The 17,877-nt window shown below is 42.5% G+C and overlaps 3 protein-coding genes across 7 annotated transcripts in view; all 3 read right to left on the bottom strand.

Annotated features, from left to right (window-relative positions):
- Positions 1-2,321: 2,321 nt before the first annotated feature.
- On the bottom strand, positions 2,322-7,687 carry traf3ip2a (TRAF3 interacting protein 2a). Its single transcript, XM_068708580.1, has 10 exons — positions 7,601-7,687; positions 7,105-7,149; positions 6,542-7,000; positions 5,175-5,322; positions 4,871-5,058; positions 4,681-4,769; positions 4,527-4,595; positions 4,341-4,445; positions 3,644-3,718; positions 2,322-3,058 (listed from the first exon to the last, which is right to left on the bottom strand). The coding sequence occupies exons 2-10, from the start codon at positions 7,118-7,120 to the stop codon at positions 2,912-2,914; spliced, it is 1,296 nt and encodes a 431-aa protein (XP_068564681.1). The 5' UTR covers positions 7,121-7,149; positions 7,601-7,687; the 3' UTR covers positions 2,322-2,911.
- Positions 7,688-8,831: 1,144 nt separating this feature from the next.
- Positions 8,832-11,105, bottom strand: LOC137871397 (probable G-protein coupled receptor 139). Its single transcript, XM_068709211.1, has 2 exons — positions 11,027-11,105; positions 8,832-9,841 (listed from the first exon to the last, which is right to left on the bottom strand). The coding sequence occupies exons 1-2, from the start codon at positions 11,103-11,105 to the stop codon at positions 8,832-8,834; spliced, it is 1,089 nt and encodes a 362-aa protein (XP_068565312.1).
- A 1,846-nt stretch (positions 11,106-12,951) lies between these two features.
- fynb (FYN proto-oncogene, Src family tyrosine kinase b) overlaps positions 12,952-17,877 on the bottom strand; it is a 59,376-nt gene continuing 54,450 nt past the window's right edge. For all 5 annotated transcript variants that reach the window (XM_068708572.1, XM_068708571.1, XM_068708574.1 and 2 more), the window contains 3 exons: positions 16,860-17,013; positions 14,612-14,743; positions 12,952-14,482 (listed from right to left, as the gene is read on the bottom strand). In XM_068708572.1, the coding sequence (XP_068564673.1) occupies positions 14,274-14,482; positions 14,612-14,743; positions 16,860-17,013 (495 nt within the window). In that variant the 3' untranslated portion in view covers positions 12,952-14,273. The remainder of the gene's footprint in view (positions 14,483-14,611; positions 14,744-16,859; positions 17,014-17,877) is intronic.

Here is a 17,877-nt window from a genome sequence, read left to right as displayed (position 1 = left end):
ATTAATATCCAGACAGTGTAATCAGCATGACCTAGTAGTTTGATAAAAAAAAATCCTAACTCAAGGTCTACTTACTTGCTTTTTCCATGAGCTTCCAACCATCTCACACAAGCGGCGAAATGAACGTTTAAGTGCCAAAAACTGCAGTTCCTCAAATGGCCACTTGAGGTTGGCTACAGAAGCGAGTCGATAGCATGAATGAGTCCTAAAACCCGAGTAGGAGTCAGCGTTTTTGCACTTCTGATTCCCTCATCTGGAGGTCAATGGCTTTTTAAAAAAAAATGTTTTTTTGGTTAAATGCCTGAAATAAGGTCTGTGGTAAACACAAGCTTCAGAGATTTTAACGTTTTGTTCTGCGATATAAAATACTTCACTTAAATATTTCACTCGTGAATTGTGAAGTTTTTACGTGTTTTATAAAAGGTGGTTGCTAACAGGTGGCTTATCGAGACCACGCAACGTCATCGCACGGACTAGTCCGCCCTTTAGTTTCATGGTGGTGATGTGAAGTCATGTGACCCGGTGGTACTTGGTTTATAGCCTACGTTAGCTTTTTACTTCTGGCGATTGCGTTCACTTTCGGAAAAAAAAATCATGAAAGCGGTGTTTGTGACAAATATCTTGCCGAACAAAGTGTCATATATGTTTGATTGCTACCGAGCTTATTTTCTGCAAGAATACAAAATCTAAAATCACATTGGCCTTTTGTCAAAAAAACAAACCAAAAAAAGCGATGCTAACTTCCAGGTTGGCCTACAAAAATACGTCATCCCCGTAGACACCCATGTTAAAATGCCCAGCATTACTGCAGAAATAAACATGTTTACAACCTGGTACAAAGAAACAGTTTGGAGTTTTTATATTACTCACCTGTTAAGATTATATTAAGGCTTGATGTTGTGCATAATTAAGGGCGGGGCAGCTTTGACATCTCCACCAACGACCCACCTCTTTGACCATTTTTGGAGTTCGACTGTGTAGTCATTGCCAAGATGGCAGATCCATATTTATCACAGTCTATGACATCATCATATCCTCACCCAGTGGAGTTTGCGTAGTGGTCGTAAGAATGACTCGTAGAACTCTGGTCATGTGATGACGGAGGGTCGTACATGGGAGGGCGATGGTAACCCGTGACCTTTGACCTCATCCCAGTAGTTGCGGTTCCTCCATACTGGAGACAGGACTGATGCATATCAGTGTCTGAGTCATCGTGTCCCGGACGTGTCAATGTAGATAGGACAAAAACAAAACAAGCAGGAGATACCAGGACAATAGCCCTTGAGATGGACTGATTTCATGGATATACTGTAGATGAAGAAATAAATTATGTTGAAGGTATTTCTATACGAGCAGCAGGGCAGATGGACAAGGGCACCCAGGGCCTTTTTCGGGGGGGTAAATATCTGCGCCTGGTTGCTTTGGGCTCACCAGATAAGGCAGAGTCAAGTGGCGCGCAGGTCCTGGAACAATAACAAGCAGTGGATTTATTGGTACTGGCAGCCCCGTTGTTTACAGACAGCACCCTCCTGCAGGCGCTGATACGAGCCTGGACATCAACGGGTTCGGTAAACAGGTTGACAGAATGGTGCTGCAGTCTGTGCTCACTGATGATGAAGCTCAGGGGGAGAGCTGGCAGTTGGAGGTTTACGACACAATAAGTAGGGAGTAAGTGTTCGACACTTTCTCAACAGGTCCTTTCTCACAATGTTGCTCTCGTGACCCTCAAGAACAACTTTCTTAAAATTGGTCAGATTTCCTCACTGGTTAGTTAAAACAAACAGCATTTATTCAAAAGTAATACGAAAACAGAATGTCAATAACATCAACTAATATTGAATGGAAATTAGAGCTGTTGCTATGAAGAAGTAACCGGGAGTGATTATTTGGGACATGCTGCCATCTTCTGGTCAGACATAGGCCCTACCAAGAAATACAACGTGGAGCCCATTGTATGCCACTGGAATAATTATAGGCTTTTACAGTGTTTATTATGATCTTTTCAACAATAAAAAATAAAAAAGTGAATATAAATTATGCATTTTATTTTATCATATTATCATACTGTATTCTAAATAATAAAACATTAAGATAATAAAATCAATAAGTCTGTAATGGTGTTTTTAAAATTACATTTTAAAGCGGCATTGCAAAATTAAAGCTAGGGTTGGTAATCTTTAGAAACAAGCAAGAGTGAGCTAGCTTCTGAACGTACACCACCAAAAAAAAAGCCAGCCCAATGTTGCTAACTCTTTTCCAAGGAAAGCAGCTGGCAGCACTAGCTCCAAAAGTCGCTAGATCTGTTGAGAAAGGTTTTTTTCTCTTGTTTTGTCAGAGCATTTGATTTAACTAATTGCTGTCAGGATGTAGCCTAATACGAATTTCAACAAAAAAATAACACAGAATGTTTTTCTTATTACATTTAATTTCACGATACATTTGTCTTCTGCTTTTAGCATTTACAACTTCCATTTCATGGTCGCTCTAATTAAAGTTGTCTCTCTTCAAAGCTGCACCAATTAATACTTTCATATTAACAGTGTGGGCTGAATGACTGCGTGGAATGTGAACAGGATTGCTCACAGTGTCAAACCCACAGAGACGCTGGAAATAAATAGGGAACTTTGTATAGTGATATGTTAATAATGCAATGTCCTGCTGCCCCAAATCAAACTTTTCTATCGAATTTCAGATTTTATCCTCAAAGAAGAGGATTGATTGGTATTCAGAGTATGTACTGGGATTAGAAACACTGTTCAAATAAATCATGAATCAAAACGAAACGGCAACAAGCGACAAAAGGAAAACACTTCAGAACTAAACTGCCTCCTTGAGGCATATGAGACAAAGCGGCTCTGACAGAATGAACAATGTTCTTTTAAAAATGTGTCTGTTCTTTTTTCAGAGTTTTTCAGAGGGGACGGACGGTGAGGGTGAGGTCAGCCCCCCGCTGTGGGATGATGTAGCGCTCCTCCCTGAGCAGGCGCAGCAGCAGGTCCTGGGTGTCTTGGGGCCAGCGGTAGATCCTGGTGTTCTGGAGCCAGTTGGGGACATGTCCCTGCAAACACAGACGGACAGCACCGGGGGTCAGCGGATAGAGCGCTACAAGCGCGGCAAGGCGAGACACGCAGGATGATATGTTGCTATGCTGATGGAATAAAACATTAATTTGTGTCTACCATTTTATGTAATTATTCCAGAAATGCATATAGCTATATAAAAATGCAGCTTTCTCTTGATATTCTAATGCAAACTTCAACAACTTTCTCCTCGTCGCAGAGGACGGCACAAAGTTTTTCATTTGGACGACAATGCTTAGCTTCCCTCACCTAATTTTACCCTCCCGCTCTCGTCCACTAAAATGACATCTGGTTTGTCGTCTACATAATGCTACATGAATGCAGCGTGACTGGGGCACTTGAATAGCACAGAGCCATTGGTAAAGTTATTAGTAACACCTGTGTCTTTCCTACATTAAAAGGCCCGTCTACTGCTACAATTCCTAGGCTTTAATGGAATAATTTTCCTACTGTGACTTGTCAAAACTGTGAAAAAGGCCCTCATGTGGTCTGTGCTTTCTTTTTTTGTGACTTGGGCGAGCCGACCCTTTCAGTGTGTTTGCCGTTCGTTGCTTGTTACTTGCCTTGGATGCGTTGGGAAACAGCACGGGTACCAATCTGAAGTTCAGGCAGCCTTGTTGGATGTACTCATTTTGGATCTGTACCGACAGGAACACATGATTATCAATGCTTATAGTTCTCCATAAGCTTACCGGCTGGGTTAGGAGCAGCGAGGAGTCAGCGGTTAATTACCGTATAAAACAGTCAATAAAAAAACTTAAAAAAAAAAAAAAAAAGTGTGAATCGCTTCACCCATGGGTGCTCCTTGAGCACACAGTCAGAAATGCACACAAAAGATATTCGGCCGATGGGTCCAGCAGCATGTGAGATTAGCTGTGGACAGACGGACACCGAGATGCACAAACACACTCACATGGACACACAACAGAACAGAATTTCCCGACGGAGCCTTTTTTTCTTTTCTTTTTTCTTTCTTAAATATAATGCATTTAAAAAAAATACACAACAGGCTTCACAGAGAGTTGCAGTAAGCATCATTGAGCTGCTGGGCCAGGTTGCCTCAGCACCTGTGACACACTAACACTGTGGGACTGTGGGGTCAGTGATTGGAGCTGGCAAATAAAATGCCCTGTCACATGCCCCGTCTCTATTACCATTTGGGAGGAGGGCGTTTAATGACACAAACTTGCCACCAGAGGGTGATATTTCCCACAGTCCTCAGTTGCTGGCAGCTGCCCTGACAGTTGCATGAGCTCTCACCTGATTGTGAATGTACTTGGTGTGCAGCCCATGCTCGTCGTCTCCGTCTCCCTCCACGTCCTCCTTGTACTTGGGGCTGATGACCACGATGATGAGCACCGATTTCTGTGAAACGACAGCTCACCGTCGGCCTTTGCAGAAGACTTATATTACAAATCGGATTCCGACTCGACAGTTTAGACTTACGTCGTTCAAAAAGCTGTCCATCCATTTGTTGATGCCCATTCTTCGGATCGGGTTGTCAAAGATGTCAATCTGCCAGCAGACACACGTGTTAGTGTGAGTGTTTGTATGGAACGTCACGGAGAGTCAAAGGTGACAAAGACATGGCGCAACATACCGCTGGTTTGAACCCCTGATCAGTCAGAAATTTGGTGAAAGGAAGGATTTCTGCTGCTGTGTCCACTGAATATGTGATGAACACATTCCCTGTTGACAAAAAAAGTCAGTAAACCATCTTTATCTATGTCGTCACTACATTTCCTAAGAGGAAGAGCACAGGTTCATGCAGGGACACTGATGGGACTTACTATACTCCTCAGACAGGCTGATGGTCTTCCTGATCTCCCTCGTGTTCGGCCCTGGACCGGCCTGGAGGGAGCCGTACACGCCGACCTCGTGCATCACTTCTCTAGGAGGGCCCACACGCTGGTTAGGCACAGATCCACAGTGGGGATTTGGACCATCTTTAAGTAGCAGCCTATCGTAGGGGGGATTCCTGTGGGAGGGAATAATCAGAAACAAGTTGAGATTTATGCATGACATCTGTGAAAAATTAAGGCGTTGAAAATATCAGATCGTAATGACAAAACGGGACAGGAATCACCCTCCTACCGTGACTGTTGGTAGCGGTGAGACTCGTTGCATGGATCTGCTGGGTAGTCACGCTTATAGTGATAATTATTATTATTGTGACGTGGCGGATTTGCTGGAGGGCAGCACGCACACCGTCTGAGATGACTCCCCTGTGTTGGATTGGGGCCTGCAGAGAGATAAGGAGGAGAAGCAGACATTAAAAAAAAGAAAAAAAGTTTCCAATTCAGCAGTAATGAGGTCATGCAGACTCAACAGAAACAGGGTTGGAGAGGCCACTTTTAAAAAAAATCCATCCCAGATGTAGTGAATACCGGATCTGTGCATGGCATGCGGTTGTATCGTTTGTCCTAGTTTTGTTATTCAATAATATTCAATATCTGTAAAATAATATAGTATAATATCCCAAAACGACCTACTACTACTACTGACACTAGTTATTACATAAATGGGTCATCCTCATGTCCCCAGGATCCTCATAGTAAGAGATCGGTGAGGACTATCACAGCAGTTCTAAAAGATAAAGATGTTTCAAATCTTAGTTTGAACGGTAAAAATCAATCTAGCCACTCTGGAAATATTGAAAAATTACATAAATATGAAATATCAGCAGACATGTCAGCCACCAACCAAACAGTAAAATCTTATAGTCAAAGATATGATTCATCTGCTGTGTTTAAGTTAACACAAGTGTTTAAATTCTTGCTCGTCTAAAAACAAATACGACCTCATGTTGTGTCAAACATGTCAACACACCGACTCCAAAACGTTTTAGGACAGGTTCAATTTCCTGCATTTTTTTCCAAATTGTCAGAGTTGTTTGAGCACTCGTATTGAGAACGTCATCATCCAAAATGGCTTCTGATAAGCTGGTTCACTTCCTGGGGAATTTAAATGTAGATTGTGGTGATTGCATAACTGTTTGGAATCTGGGATGGTCACAAAACAAAGTATGTACAAAAGATTAGACAGTGCTCTAGGCTGGTGGTTCTCAACCAGTAGTTCCCGTCCCCAAGTGGGTCGCGAGACAATTTCGAGCCAGTTGGTTGTGGAGAAAAAAAAAAAATCAAAGAACAAATTAAAAACAAATTTATTTCTGGATTTCCTGCAGCTCAGAGGTAGAAAAAAAGTTATGGATCAGCCGAATTTGGGACTAGCACCATCTGTTGCATCCACATAATTAATTCAGTTTTGTCTCATATTGCAAATTGTCGCAACAAGTCAAATAATAAAACGAATCAAACCCAGTACGCAAGGTTTAGGTTTTAAACAGGCTTTATGGGGTTACGGATTAAAAAAAAATACACAGACAATAAGGTGTGAAAAAGGCCTTAACACCAGGCGCCTACAGTGTAATGTGTCAATAATAATACAACACTGACACTGACCGTTCATACGTGGTGCTGGGCATTGTGATGGGACATAGCGGTTGTAGTTAACTTCAGTCTGGAGAGAGAAAGGAGCCTCCAAGGGTTCTGTCTCCTCCACAGAGTGACCCTGGGGCCAGTCTGAAGGGCCAGCAAAGCCTCTATGGTCACCCATGGGATCCTGTTCATACAGCGGCGCCTGCTTTCTGAGACCACAAAGCCAAACATCTGCAGGGAGGAGGCTGTTCATCTGTCCCTGACATGTAGGGGTGATGATACAAGGTTGGGGGGCAACGTACCGGCCCTCAGGGAGTCTCCACTGGCCGACGTTGTGTGCTGCTTGTCCTAAGCCAGGTTCCTGCAGGCTGGTCCTTGTAGGTCCACTACACTGTTTGCAAGCAGGAGGCCAGGCCAAGTCCAGACTGGAGGATGTCATGCTCTCATCCGTCTCAACAGGAACCCTCTGATGAGGGCACGGTACTGAGAAAAAGAGCGAACAGAAAAAAACTGGTTCACTCGGAAAGACATTGTGATCGGATAGACAGATTTATGACCGCAGCGAGTCTGATGGTGTATTTTCTTACCTTTAAAAGAGTCCATTTTGACAGAGGAAGCAGTGTCTGTTGCCTCTGGTGAAGTGAAAATGAAAACATTAAAGGAATTTAACAGAGCACGACAACTTAAAGAGACAGTCACTTACATGTTCAAAGCTAGAGGACAAGTGTAGTTTCAACTGAGAGATTCAAAGAAGCAAAAACAATGATCACAACTGAAAATTAATCTTACAGAGTAAATATGGGATAGAAAAGTGTTACAATGAACATGATCAAGTATAAACAGTTCTCAGGAGTAGTATTACACATTCCTGTTTCTTCCCCACTGAATAGGTGTGACACACTACATGTACCTGTAGGTACACATCAACACGATCGCTGCAAACTAGTACAAAGGTCAAAATCACGGATCTAAAGGTATGCCAAGTATGTCTCCTTGATAAAAAAAACTGAAAAGTTTTCAGTATGTTTTCCGTAGACATTTACATATAGAGAATAAAGCAAAACACGATAGTCCCACACCTACCTTCTCTTAGGTCTGCTTATCCCTCAGGCACAGCACAAACCTGTTCTGAGGGAAACAGGAAATATTCCCACTATGCAAAGCAGAGAGGCCTCGTGACCCATTTATGCAAATAATGCCAGGCATTAAAGACTGCAACTGGCCTAGTTGTTTCTTCAGCAAGGTAGACTTTCTGACAAGGCTTAACTGTAACTGTGAGAGGTGGCAGGTCAGATTTACATCCAGCCCTTATAAAAGAGGACATGTAAATCTTCAAGCAACACATTGAAATCTGTCAAAGTACACGATTGACTTGACATGTACATGAATTGCACTGCAGCGCTGCTCATATGTATACACATTTTCATCTGGAACAAACCATTAAGCTAATTAGTTTTGGATGACATTTGCAAGACTAAAAAACAACTACAGTTGCTTTCTTCACCCACATTCATTTTGTATATTTGATGACAAATGCTAACATGCAGATGTTTAGCAGAAAATAATGTGTACCATTTCCCCCCAATGTTAGCATGCTAACATATGCTAATCAACACTAAACACGAAGCAAAGCAGAAGGCTGTGATTAGTTCAGCAGTTATTTCATCACAAACCAACAAGTACTTGATTTATTAAAATATTCACCCGATGCTGGCACAAGAGAAAGAGTTAAAGGGTTAAAGTCATGAAGGTATATCATCTGGGAACCATGAATGCCTGTATCAAAATTTGTGCCAATCCGTGTATTTTATGGGATGAGTGAAAATGTTGTTGTTGGACACCGTGTCACGTGACTGGACATCAGCTGGACCACCAGAATGATCAGGATTCATCCTCTGGGGTCCATGAACGTCTGTACAAAATTTCATAGAAACACATCGAAAAGTTTTTTAGATATTTCAGTTTGGACTAAAAGAATGACTGACTGACCACCTAATGACTCTAGGTGGCTAAAAACAAAAACAAAAATGAAAGGTGCTAAATTCCAAATTCAGAGCATATCTGTGATTGTGGGATTGCCTCCACACTGCCCTCAATATGGTGATGGCGGCTAGTAGCTAACAGTGCTAACAGTACGAACAGCGCAAACAACAGAAACGGTGGTGATGGAGCTTACAGTGTTTATCTGGGGGGGAATTTATCTTATCTAAGATTCTCTAAGATTATTTTGTCAAACTACAATTTCCATGTTCAAGGATGAACGTTTATGCGTAAAGGTAAAAGTCTGATCTTTGTCCATTCTTCCAGATCCTTTCTACTTTGTCAGTTTGAGATTGGTTAGCACCACAGTCACAGGGTCACTGGATGGCGAGGCCTTATGATCTACCACTGAGAAGACTTTCATGGTGGTGTGGGTGAGGACTGAGCCCCGCTCGAGGGCCTTCCCCTTGCACGTTGCCACCTGGACGAGCTCCCGCCGGAAGCGGCGGCTGACCATGCAGTAGAGCAGGAAGTTGGTGGTGGAGTTGAGGTTCTGCAGCATATTGGCCAAGTCTCCGGCCACATTGATGGGGATGCTGTAGTCATTCCTGTCAAAGTTCTCGTCGTTATACTTGGTCCTGAGGATGCAGTACGTGACAAAGCGGGGCAGGCTGAGGACGACGAAGGCCACGGAGACGGTGCCCAGCAGCAGGATGGTCCTCCTCAGCATTCCCCTGGTGCTCCTTCCATGCATGACGCGACGCTCTTCCTTGGTGAACAGGTTTGTGGCACGGCACAGATGGTGCCCGATGAGGTAGTTGAAGATGATGACCAACACGATGGGGATTCCCCCCGAGAGGAAGGTAGTTATCCACACAATAACTGTAGTGTACACCTTATCGCGGTAGTGACACCTGGGCAGCGTCATATTCTCCCCGTGCACGGTGAGGTTGACCGGTGTGACAGTGTTGATCCAGCCCAATGGCACAGAGACGAGATGCGACACCAGGACGATTGCAACACAGGTCAGTTTAGTGACCCAGGCCTGGGAAAAGTGCTGCTTGGCCGCCGTGCTGCGAAGAACGAGGTAGCGCTCGATGGTGAACACCACCACGATCCAGGAGGAGCTGTAGAGCGAGCCATACTGCAGGAATCCCAGGATGCCACACCAGGGATGGGAGTGCCAGAAGGGCTGCAGTAGCCAGAAGGTGAGGGTCAAGTCAACAAGGATCACCCACACCAGGTAGAAGGTGTCCACTATGGCCAGACAGCTCAGGTAAATGATGGCTGTGTTGGACATCCCGCATTTACGGAAGCAGATCATGTAGAATGTGAAGAGGTTGGCTGGAAGACAGGAACACAAGCGCTCAGATGGATACATTTGCCGCAAGGTGGTACTTTATACCACTAACTTTATAAATGAATTGTATTCTGGCCACTTTGGGGCATCAGCAAAATAATTTGAAAGCTGTTCTCATTCCAAGGGTGTCAAAATATACTGACCCTTTGTCACGCCCCCTTGGCGTCTGATACCAACGCACAAGGCACCCTTTAGCATCTGTATGAGATGCACCGGGCTTTCAAGTAACTACAATGTAAACCCATTTTTGCCATTATTAGATGCTCAGAGAATATGATCCAGGAGCGTGATGGCATACTATAAATATGGTTGACACCAGTATTAGTGTTCCAAAGTGTAGTTAAGCTATTTTGAAGTTACGTTGTTTTCCGTACTTACGTTGTTTACGTTTTACTTAGTTTACGTTCTTATTTTAAGCCCAACCATGATGTGTATTCTTTGACAATACCACTTAGCTAGGTTAGCAACTTAGCCACATAGCTAACAAATATGCTAAAACAGAATGAAGCCCTGACGGGATTTGCAGAGTTGGGCGATCTCTCTGCAGGTTTGTCACTATGACTGACGCTTTCACCTTAGACATAGACATTGATTTCATTTTTAATGAATAGTATTTTGGCTAGTGCCAACAAAGTATTTTAATGCTTAATAAATCAGTAATAATCGGTTTCAGTGTATAAATCAAAGGACATTTTTGGGTTTGAAATATAGCTCTTTCTAAAACCATAAGGTGACATTTCCAGTTATACATGTCAAAAACATACTAACTGTAACTAGGACAGTGTTTGTTTCTGGAAGTGTATTTTTAACTCGTCAGAGTTCGGCTATCTATATCTGCAACGAACATGCAGAAATTGACAACCTCATTCTCTGAATGTGGGTTTGAAAGCCAGTGTGTATCCCAAATTACGGGACTATTCTTTAATATATAGAATTATTGCATTAATGTTAGTGATTAATAAAAAAATGGTGATTGACCAGGATGCTTTGTGGGTGTGCAAGGGAAGGAGGCATTTCCGATTATTGCCCGCAGGACAAATTGAGCAAAAGAGGATTGCTTTAACAACAATAATGTCATTAATAACATATAAACTTATGACTTTTCTGATTAAAACGATGCAAGCGTTGTCCAGTCAAAGACCAAACAAGATGGGGGAGAAGACACAAACCTGGAATACCCATGAGGCAAAGCAACGGGTAGTAGATCTTCTGGACGGTGACAAAGAAGGTGACGCCGGCTCCCTCCATAGTTCATTCACAGCCAGGCGAAAGCTCACATGCTAATACCTGCAATAAAGCCATTAGAGAGGTGGAGGAGAAGAGGAGTCACAGTAGACAAACACTGCTGAGGAGCTATGTCACAGATTAGAGATTATTTACGCTTTAAAGCACCGGAGCTTTAGAGCTTTTATTACTTTGAACTACTTACAACATATTTAGGTGAAAGTGACATGATTATAAATGTCAGTTTCATGAATGCGACGCTGTGATTACAATTATCACAGAAATGAGTAAAATGCACAATGTAATGTCAGGGAGAAAAAGAAACCTACTAAAACACTACACATTAACAACATGCATTACTTAAGCTTTGGATATGGATCTAAGCAATAACTAGTATTCTATTTACTTTTGGTTGTAAATCAGATGCCATTATTCACACCTCTTTAGCTCATTTGTTTGCACGTAACCTCTTTTTTTTGTGGTTCAACTAGTAAAAAGAACTTGATTCGGCTCCACAGTTAAACTGTGCCATTCAGCCGATGACTAACAGTAAACACTGGATGAAAGCTGATCGCTCTGCTTTAGGGTGGGTCTCACAAGGGAGTCGCTGGAGAGAAGGAAGCAGTGGTGGGTTCTGTACAAAGAAGTTTTTTTTCTTCTTCTTTCAGTCTAACTACCTGAAAAACGACACTAATCCACTGTTGATCACACACAGAACCCTATAGCTCTCTGTCTAATGCTTGTTTTATTAAGGCGTACTTAACATTGATAACCTTTTTTGAAATTAAGGAAAGCTAATACAAATGTTTAATCTGGACCGATACAGGTCAGAAGTATAAAATGAGACATACCTGGTGTCTGTAGATCCTCCGTGTTCTATGTTTGCTCTGAAGATGTCACACAGAAGGGACTTCTTCAACAGAGGGTCATATCAGCTTAGTTATGTCTCCTCAAGGACAAGACCATCACTGATATGAGGAGGGGTGGGTGAGACAGCTCCAGCTGCTGCCGCTATAAAGCTTCAGGAGGAGGGAGTCACACCGGCTGACCGACAGCTGGTGTTCAGATACTCAATGATGCAAACGAAAAATAAAGTACAAAATAGCACAAAACGACACAAAATCAACACATCGTTTGATCTTTTTTGGATGTTCTATACTCCTGTAAAGTTAAAGCAGTCATTTGTGTTGCACAGGTCAAACTCATCAGTTTTATAGTGCTTCCAGCCAGTAAGCCGTCACCTTATCGATCCTCTCCTAAGGACACAGGTTTGAGTGTATTTTTCCACTGGATAGCTGCAACTAAAATCAAACTTACATGAATGAAAGAAAGATTTTTAGAGGAATTAAAAAGGTTACAAAAGGGGGCAAATGGTCCATAAAAAAAAAAATGTAATTGACAAATGCAAATCTTCCAGCTGTTGGGAAACAATGACGCTGCACAATACTGTCCTGCATGGGAAACAGTATGGATGATGTGCCCCTGACCTCTAAGGGCCCCAAAAATCCCAGGTTCACTGCATGTCAGTCAGTCTTGGTATTTTTATGAAAGTGCCAATTCATCAGGGAATATGCGCCACAAACGTACAGTATCAACTAAGGGGAGTCTGGCATTATTAATGTCTTTTTTAGGATGCAAAATATATGGACTACAAATGTACTTTGATACAATATTCACTGTTTGTGCTCAAAGATACAAAAAGTAATGTCCTGTAATTTCATTGTGAGACAGGAAGTGCATTACTAAATAGCCGGAATTCCCCTTTATAAAGTCTTAACTCGCCTAGATTTCACAGCACGCACGCACGCACGCACGCACGCACGCACGCACGCACGCACGCACGCACACACAGAAAAGGAAGTGTCTTGGAAAGAGTGTAAAATGTTTATTGTTCTTTTCTGAATTCCAACCGCCAAGTCACTGAATTAAGGAAACAACTTATGTTAAAAAATGGAAATGAAAAGCAATAAGGAAGGGAAGTTAGCGACACTTAAAAACAATTAGCTGTACGACTAAAATGTACTAAAAATGTTTCCATTGGCCACGAAACCGTCTGCATTAAGACCAGATGAGGGCTGCATTCCACTCCTTTTTCATATTGAGCTGGTTTCTTTGCGAAATTCAACCCTTAAAATCTTCCACATTTAATCCACAACATGAATTGGCCCCGAAGCTTCCTCTGAACATACAGTTGTGACTTCTTAAGGGATCACTTAAAAAGGTTAAATAAAAACATACTCTGTAAAAAACAAAAGACTCAAATACTGATGGACTACAACCTTATCAGTAAAAGATAAAAAAAAAAAAGAAGGAAGTGAGCTGGTCCAGGATCAGCTGCAGGTCGGCGCTCAACGAACGGACCGCTCGAATAAGACATACATACTCTCTTCTTAAATTAACTTTCTCTCTTCAAGTTCAACAAAAACCAACACTTTTTCTCAAAACTATAAGTGAGGGAGGGATATGTTCAAAATCCTTATGCGCTCAGCTGTAATTTACAAAAACATGTGACATATATAATTTGTAAAAGAACCTTGAGCCATAGAGCAGCAGCCTGACCACTCAGAGAAAGCTCTGTGGGGGAAAGGCTGATGGAGGACTGCGTCATGCTCGTCTCAAGTTGCTGGAATACTACTAACGGAAAAGAATAAAGAAAGAATAAAGCAATAATCTGGGGTAGATCTTTTTTTTTTTCTTTTTTTTATACACATTATGGAAAATTAGAAAAAAATATATATGGAGGCTTCCGATCCGATCTCTAGAAAATAATACAGGAGCTACGGTATAATACACGTACAGGTTAACTGTGCCTGCTTCTGAAATGGTTCTCTTTGTTTGCCTTCATTATTTTTATCCTTATTATTTTTGAGCAGGAGAAAATATTTTTTTTAAAGCAAACAAATAAACTAAAACGAGCCTTTCTTATTTACACTGAATACATTGCATTATCACGATCCTGTTTAACTCCGGTCCGTCGTACACCACCTCCTCAACCTCCCCACTTATGGCATTCGCTGAGGGGGGGGAGGGGTGGGGGGGGGGGGTGGGGGTTGTGTTTTAGGGGTTTTGGAGCTTGAGGAAGCTGTACAGATCCCTAAAATAAAAAAAGGCCTGGCTGGGAAGGCTCCAGAGTTTTGTAACAGCGCCGATTCGGCCAGTCCTGCTCCCAGCCCAGCGGGGGGGGGCGGGAGTCTAGAGGTTGTCCCCGGGCTGGTACTGAGGCTCGGTGGCCGTGAAATAGTCCTCCAGGAAGGCTTGCAGGTACTCGAAGGTGGGCCGCTCCTCGGCGTCCTTCTTCCAGCACTGCAGCATCAGCTCGTGCAGCGAGATAGGGCAGTCCTGGGGGCACGGCATCCTGTAGCCCCGCTCCACCTGCTCCAGCACCTCGCGGTTGTTCATGCCTGGAGGTGAAGACACACGCACGGGGTGATGGAGGTGCTGACCCCTTAAAACAGATCGACACGAGAGACCCGCTACGCTCGCGCCGAGCCTCTGCTCCGTTTAACCCACCCCAGCCCTCCACCACTCACCTGGGTAAGGCACCCGACCCTTGGTGACCAGCTCCGTCAGCAAGATGCCGAACGACCACACGTCCGACTTGATGGTGAACTTCCCGTACAGCGCAGCCTCCGGGGCCGTCCACTTGATGGGGAACTTTGCGCCTGCAGGAGAGCAGAGATGAGAGAAGCGTTGGTGAAGAAAGAGCCTCCGCAGATGAAGTCACATGACTTATGAGAGTCTCCCTATATATTTCAATAAAGTTTCACAACACAAACAAACTAAATGATCCGTGAATTTGAGGAGAGCCACTCTGATATCAGCGGTGTACATTTATGTAAGGTATAGGCCCGTCAACGTGACTAACGTTGTTGGATGACATATTGTCTTTTTATTATTGAAATAATTGCGCTAAACGATAATATTGTCATTTACATTTTTTGCTACTGAAAATGCAATGGCATAATAATGCACGTTCACCCCTTCAAAGAGCAATGAACTCACTGACTATTGTCAAGAATATTCAGACATTGGAATTGGAATGAGAAAAAAATAAAACCACCCAACCAAAACCACAAACAAATTGCCTAAATGTATTATAATTGTATTATAAAAGTGTTATAATTGTGGGGAAAAAGCTGTTTATTCTGGTATCATGTTGGTAAAATGTTGGTGACATTCTTATGTAAACAAACCCACATGTAAACCCAATGTCGCGGTCAGCAAAAATGATCGAGGTCATGTTTCATCTGAACTTGTTGACATACAAATTAAACAGATGTCACACGTGAGCATCAGCATTACACTCTGGTGTATTGTGGGTATTATTACCTCTTCAGTTCTATCTGACCCACTGCTGGATCCCAAATATACTTGCGATCGTATAAGCTACTCAATGGAACAAGCTACTCAAACGATGGGAAAACGTTTTGACGTTAAGAACACTGCTACACCTTGGGTCATGTTAGGCTGAATGACAACTTTCAGCATCTGCCAGCTATAACAAAGGTTTGACTTTTTAAAGAAAACATGTGTGTGGAAAAATGATTTTGCATGTCAAAAGGAGAAGAAAAATCCTCAAAAATGATGGCAGCGTCTTTATGAGCACAAACAAACTGCATCATCAGGAACGGCTGTTATGACCTCAAGCTCAGTGGCGTTCATGGTGTACTGGGTGACGACTAATACTGAAGGTGGGGTCGGTAACTTTGGATAAACCAGCTAGTACACTCCTTCTTTAATATAGAAGGAAAAACTCAACCAATATGCAAATAGCTTCTGAAATCTAATCTAAATTTTTGCTTTTAATCTGATGAAAGAAAGAAAAAAAATCTCTTAAGAGTGAAGCTGTGGAACTCAGGTTCCTGAATGGATGGTTAGAAAAGCAAACTGAGCGTGTTTGAGAAGGATATTTAAATAAATAAGAACCCTTGAAACATCTTCAGGTTCATTCTTGCATTTTGGCTTTCTATTTAAACATATTTAGATGATTTAAAGTAAAAAAAACCACATTATTTTCCTATTAACGTCTGTCTGAATTTACCTGTATAAACACTCTGTTTTTAAGCTCATGTCTCTTTAAGCCCCTCTTCCCGAAAAAACCCCCGTTCTGCTCTGATTTGTCAGCATTTTCACATCTCACTTTTTACAATATGGGACCTTCAACTCTACGGCCACCTCCACAACATTTCTTCATCGGCGAACGGAGTCGTCATGACGGCCGAGCAACTTCCGTCTCCTGACAAAAGCCCAGGAGATGTAGCTGAAAAGCCCTAAAAGAAATCCTGTTAGGTGCACACGGAGAATTGGAATCCTATTTCCAAAGGTCATGAATGAAACCTTGGAACTTGAAAATAGGGTGGATGCACCAATCAAATAACACCCCTAACTAAACAAAGCAGAAACACTCTGGGCAGCTTCAAAGAGTCAATACTATAGCAGCCATGGCTTCTAAACTCTTTGTCTCTCTGGAGCAGGGAGTGTCTTCTTTCTGTTTCACTGTTACAATGAGCAAATCATCTGGACCCGATTGCTTCACAGCTGACTATTTGTTGACTCATTTTGATGTGGGCATGTTGCAAATTTAGCCGTTCTCTCCCGCTGACAGAATTTTCCTCCATGACCTCATGCAGTCACACGGTACGTGAATGTGCGTGAACGGTAGCTCACGCACAGAAACTCTGTACGTGCATTTAACATTGTGTGTGTGTGTGTGTGTGTGTGTGTGTGTGTGTGTGTGTGTGTGTGTGTGTGTTGGGGGGGGAGGGGGGGGAGCCCCACCTTGCCGAGCCGTATATTCGTTGTCCTCGATGAGCCTGGCCAGGCCGAAGTCGGCAATCTTGCACACCTGGTTGTCTCCCACCAGGATGTTGGCGGAGCGCAGGTCTCTGTGGATGTAGTTCATCCTCTCGATGTAGGCCATGCCCGCCGCCACCTGGATGGAGAACATAGAGCTGAGGACGCCAGCCTGGGATCGTTTCTCGCTGAAGGCTGCGAGTGTGCTTTTGCCTCACATGGCAAGAAAAGCACTACTTTATGTGTGACTTTTAAGCGCATTAAGAAAATGTTTGGAGAGAAAACATGTCAATCCAACCCCACTCCCCCCCAAAAAAAGATCTGTAGGCAAGTGATTCTTGAGCTAAAACAGGTTTGGTTGAGGAATAAAACCTCCTGCATGCCCTTGGGCTTTAGAAATAGTTGATGGTAGTTGTAGCTCATACAGATATTTTCCATTCAGCATGCAGGCCTAAAAAATACCTCTCTGTCGTTTCGATGCAGAAAACAGAAAATCAAGTTTAAGGAAGTTTAATTCCTATTACAGAAAATTTGGGTCAGAATAGGATGCTCTGGCATGGACTGAATATATCACGTTAAAAAAGCCTACCAAGTTAAGTATAATGTCCACTGAGCTGCTGGAAGGCTATGTTTTCCATTCATGTATTGTTTATGCATGTTAAAAAAGCTGTATGGAAACAGCTATATTTAATTAAGACTTCAATTGCGCAATTACGTTTTATGGTCGCTTGAGGTGATTTTTGCCTTTCGTCAAAAAAAAGAGTTGAGGCACTAAATTGGACATTGAAACGATTTTGCCAAATGATTTCTGACGTAGCAAACATTTAGTTCAATATCTCCAAACCAGTTGATTGAAATGCGCCAAATTCTAATTTCTGTTTTTTAAATTATTATGCTTTGGGTAGATCTGAAACAAATAGCAGACTAATCAATTAGTTTGATTAACAGACAAATAATTGGCAGTTATTTTGGGAGGATTTGACATTTTGACTTGCCATATATT

This window comes from Cebidichthys violaceus, unplaced genomic scaffold, assembly GCF_023349555.1.
Source record: "Cebidichthys violaceus isolate CVI_PGR_0920_01 unplaced genomic scaffold, fCebVio1.0.p SCAF_14, whole genome shotgun sequence".
In the NCBI taxonomy this organism is placed as follows: Eukaryota; Metazoa; Chordata; class Actinopteri; order Perciformes; family Stichaeidae; genus Cebidichthys; species Cebidichthys violaceus.
Note: the sequence above shows the minus strand (reverse complement) of the source record. Positions and strands in the feature narration are given on the sequence as shown.

Excerpts from the sequence above, each read along its gene's own strand:
- traf3ip2a (XM_068708580.1), bottom strand. Across the intron at positions 5,323-6,541 it reads CCCAGCACCACGTATGAACG|GCCCCAATCCAACACAGGGG; the intron begins GTCAGTGTCAGT and ends ATCTCTCTGCAG. Across the intron at positions 3,059-3,643 it reads TGTTTCCCAACGCATCCAAG|GGACATGTCCCCAACTGGCT; the intron begins GCAAGTAACAAG and ends CTGTGTTTGCAG.
- LOC137871397 (XM_068709211.1), bottom strand. The coding sequence starts at position 11,105 with ATGGAGGGAGCCGGCGTCACCTTCTTTGTCACCGTCCAGAAGATCTAC. Across the intron at positions 9,842-11,026 it reads TTGCCTCATGGGTATTCCAG|CCAACCTCTTCACATTCTAC; the intron begins GTTTGTGTCTTC and ends CCTGTCTTCCAG.